The following is a 3,785-nucleotide window of genomic DNA, read 5'->3' as shown; positions in this document are numbered from 1 at the left end:
AGCGCACTCACCCCCGACTGATCAGGGAGGGGGTGGGGGGTCACACATTGAAACAGACTAACGTGCAGAGGTACAGCCCAGGCAGACAAATGTTGCTTTTAGACTTTGCGACTCGTTTTATTTCTCTATCTGATAAGAAAACTATTCAATCAGATAGTTCTTTGTGGTGAATGAAATACGGTTACAGTTTCAAGAAGTTTTAAGCACCAAATCCGAAATCCAAGCACTGCAATATTAAAACCCAATTCAATTTCTTGTTTGCTCCGAAATCTACGACATGACTATATACAGAAAAGCTTGACATGGTATGCAAAAAAAACCCCCGAAGACAATACAAATACAAATACATGAACAAAAAATGTTTTAACTGTCAGTTATGTCATTTTAAAATTTTCCAAAACTAACATTTTCTTTGATTGACTGATATTAAATTGATTAGAGTCAAGTTTAGTGTGAACAATATTACACAAGCAAGCACGTGTGCGCATGCGCACATATTAGAATCCCTTCGATCGCTTCTCATATGTGCGCATGCGCACATATTAGAATCGCTTCGATCGCTTGTGACGTGGTAACTTTGCTTTGATCCTTTCTGACGTCATAACTTTGCTTTGATCCGAAAACCTATAAATAGAAGCGCTCACCTGTTACTTTATGCTTAACGGACGTTGACCTGCAGCAACTAAAACCCTTTTGAGAAGATTTGAGAGCAATTTACGAGAGAAACCAAAACAAGTTCAGTTTTGTTTCTCACCAATTCACAGCGCAAACTTTACACCATGTCAGCCAACCCATCCTTCGGCTCAGATGAGCTTGGAATATCTAAAGGGACCATTTTGGGAGATCACCACATGGTGGAGGCTTTTCTTGGAGAAGGAAGCTTTGGTGTTGTAACCAGATGTCGCGATACAAAAAACAACAAAACTGTTGCTGTTAAAGTCAACAAGAGCGACCCTGAAATTCTGCTCCAGGCAAAACTGGAAATTTTCATCCTGGAGCAGCTACGACGCTTGGATCCAGACAGGTGCAACATCGTCGAATGGAACGGCTATTTCCTCGATGGAGAGCGCATTTGCCTGAATTTTGAACTCCTCGACCAAAGCCTGTCAGACTACATAGGGGACCGGAATAACCGAGGTCTCCCAATGAGAGAAATCAGGCCAATTTTGCATCAGCTTGCAAATGCTCTATTCCACCTGGGTTCTGTGGGAATAGTGCATGCTGACCTCAAACCTGTCAACATCATGGTTGTGAACCGCAGTGAGTCTCAAGTCAGAGTCAAACTCATAGACTTTGGCATCGCATGTAACACCTCTGCAGTGATTCCTGGTGACTGTGTGGGGACAATTGGTTATTGTGCACCTGAGATTATGCTTGGCACTCCATATGATGAAGCAATTGACATGTGGTCTCTAGGGCTGGTAGCTGTGGAGCTTGCTACAGGGGTGCCTCTCTATCCTGGGGAAGACGATTATGACGTTTTGAAATTCATAATTGAAACCCAGGGTCAGCTACCAGATCATCTCCTAGAGTCTGGCTTGTACACTGACAGCTATTTCATCGAGGATAACCACAAGGAACAGCGCTGGACATTTAAGACCCCAGAACAATTTCAATACGAGACAGATTATCGATCCAAGGAAACTCGATCGATAAAACTTAAGCGTCTCGATGACCTCGAACAACTGCTGAAAGTTAGGCGAGGACCGGAAAATGGCCAAACATTATTTGTAAGGCTAATCAAAGAAATGTTGGCCTTGGATGCAAATCTGCGCATAACACCCTCGGAGGTTCTGAAGCATCCCTTTTTCCACCCTGGCCTCTCAAGGAGAACCCCCTGCACTGACATGAATAGTACAGGGGGAGAACTCCTTGTGCTCTCTCAGCAGCCTTCAAGCTGGAAAAGTCATGGATTGCAAAAATTCAGCTGCAGTTTCCAAAACTCAGTTGAATTTCCTCAAAAAGGAGACATCAACACCTCAGCCAACCCATCTGCCTCTGAAGATGATCTTCAAATAACGGAAGGGACCATTTTAGGAGATCACCACGTGGTAGAGGCTTTCCTTGGAGAAGGAGGCTTTGGTTTGGTAACCAGATGTCGCGATACAAAAAACAACAAAACCGTTGCTATTAAAGTCAACAAGAGCGACCCTGAAATTCTGCTCCAGGCAAAACTGGAAATTTTCATCCTGGAGCAGCTACGACGCTTGGATCCAGACAGGTGCAACATTGTGGAATGGAACGGCTATTTCCTCGATGGACAGCGCATTTGCTTGAATTTCGAATTGCTCGACCAAAGCCTGTGGGACTACATTGGGGACCGGAATAACCGAGGTCTCCCAATGAGAGAACTCAGGCCAATTTTGCATCAGCTCGCAAATGCTCTGTTCCACCTGGGTTCTGTGGGAATAGTGCATGCTGACCTCAAACCTGGAAACATCATGGTGCTGAACCACAGTGAGTCTCCCGTCAAAGTCAAACTCATAGACTTTGGCCTCGCATGTCCTGCTTCTGCAGTGATTCCTGGTGACCGTGTGGGGACAATTGGTTATTGTGCACCTGAGGTTATGCTTGGCATTCCATACCACGAAGCAATCGACATGTGGTCTCTGGGGCTGGTAGCTGTGGAGCTTGCTACAGGGGTGCCTCTCTATCCTGGGGAAGACGATTATGATGTTTTAAAATTCATAATTGAAACCCAGGGTCAGCTACCAGATCATCTCCTAGAGTCTGGCTTGTACACTGACTGCTACTTCATCGAGGATAACTACAACAAACAGCGCTGGACATTTAAGACCCAAGAACAATTTCAATACGAGACACATTATCGATCAAAGGAAACTCGATATATAAAACTTAAGTGTCTCGATGACCTCGAAAAACTGCTGAAAGTTAGGCGAGGACCGGAAAATGGCCAAACATTATTTGTAAGGCTAATCAAAGAAATGTTGGCCTTGGATGCAAATCTGCGCATAACACCCTCGGAGGTTCTGAAGCATCCCTTTTTCCACCCTGGCCTCTCAAGGAGAACCCCCTGCACTGACATGAATAGTACAGGGGGACAAAACCTTGTGTTCTCTCAGCAGCAATCATCGTTTGGGTGGCCAGAATTCTAGGGGAGCTAGAAATTCTTGTGGAAAAAAAGCCCAAAACAATAACATCAACAAAAAAAAGCAATGAATGTGGTCTTAAACTTGGGCACAATTTGGCTTGAAATCCATCAACTAATCTGTCAATATTCAAAGCGGAGCAGCAGACAACTTACCATCACATCAGTCCTTCAATCAGACCTACAACAAACGTCTTCAGTCTCTCACCCCAACCGGTCGCAGCAGATGGCCGCCCCGACCTGAGCCTGGTTCTGCCGGAGGTTTCTTCCTGTAAAAAGGGAGTTTTTCCTTCCCACTGTCGCCAAAGTGCTTGCTCATAGGGGGTCATATGATTGTTGGGTTCTTTGTATGTATTATTGTAGGGTCTACCTTACAATAATACATACAGCCTTGAAGTGACTGGTGATGTGATTTGCTGCTTAATGAATTCGGAACTAATTGGAAATCTGGATATTAATTAAATAAACCTGCTTTGAGCATCAATTAATTGTTGTTTGAAATTCTTTATAAATATATAAATATAGTGCCACTCTTCTACTGTTTAAATTGCAACTGTTTAAAACTGACTAATTTATTCATACACTTGAGCATAAACACATGCACAGTAAATGGCCTGTACTTGTACAGCGCTTTACTTAGTCCCCAAGGACCCCAAAGAGCTTTACACTACATTCA

The 3,785-nt window shown here is 43.8% G+C and overlaps 1 protein-coding gene across 1 annotated transcript; it reads left to right on the top strand.

The window, feature by feature from the left end:
- The first annotated feature begins 678 nt into the window (after positions 1–678).
- On the top strand, positions 679–3,435 carry LOC146548015 (uncharacterized). The gene has a single exon (XM_085263727.1). The coding sequence runs from the start codon at positions 780–782 to the stop codon at positions 3,114–3,116; it is 2,337 nt and encodes a 778-aa protein (XP_085119853.1). The 5' UTR covers positions 679–779; the 3' UTR covers positions 3,117–3,435.
- Positions 3,436–3,785: the final 350 nt, after the last annotated feature.

This window comes from Mchenga conophoros, linkage group LG23, assembly GCF_057382185.1.
Source record: "Mchenga conophoros isolate Kocher_MC1m ecotype Shallow Benthic linkage group LG23, M_conophoros_male_GT1.1, whole genome shotgun sequence".
Lineage (NCBI taxonomy): Eukaryota > Metazoa > Chordata > Actinopteri > Cichliformes > Cichlidae > Mchenga > Mchenga conophoros.
The sequence above is the reverse complement of the archived record's forward strand: the minus strand, read 5'-3'. Positions and strand labels throughout refer to the sequence as shown.

Excerpts from the sequence above, each read along its gene's own strand:
- LOC146548015 (XM_085263727.1), top strand. The coding sequence starts at position 780 with ATGTCAGCCAACCCATCCTTCGGCTCAGATGAGCTTGGAATATCTAAA.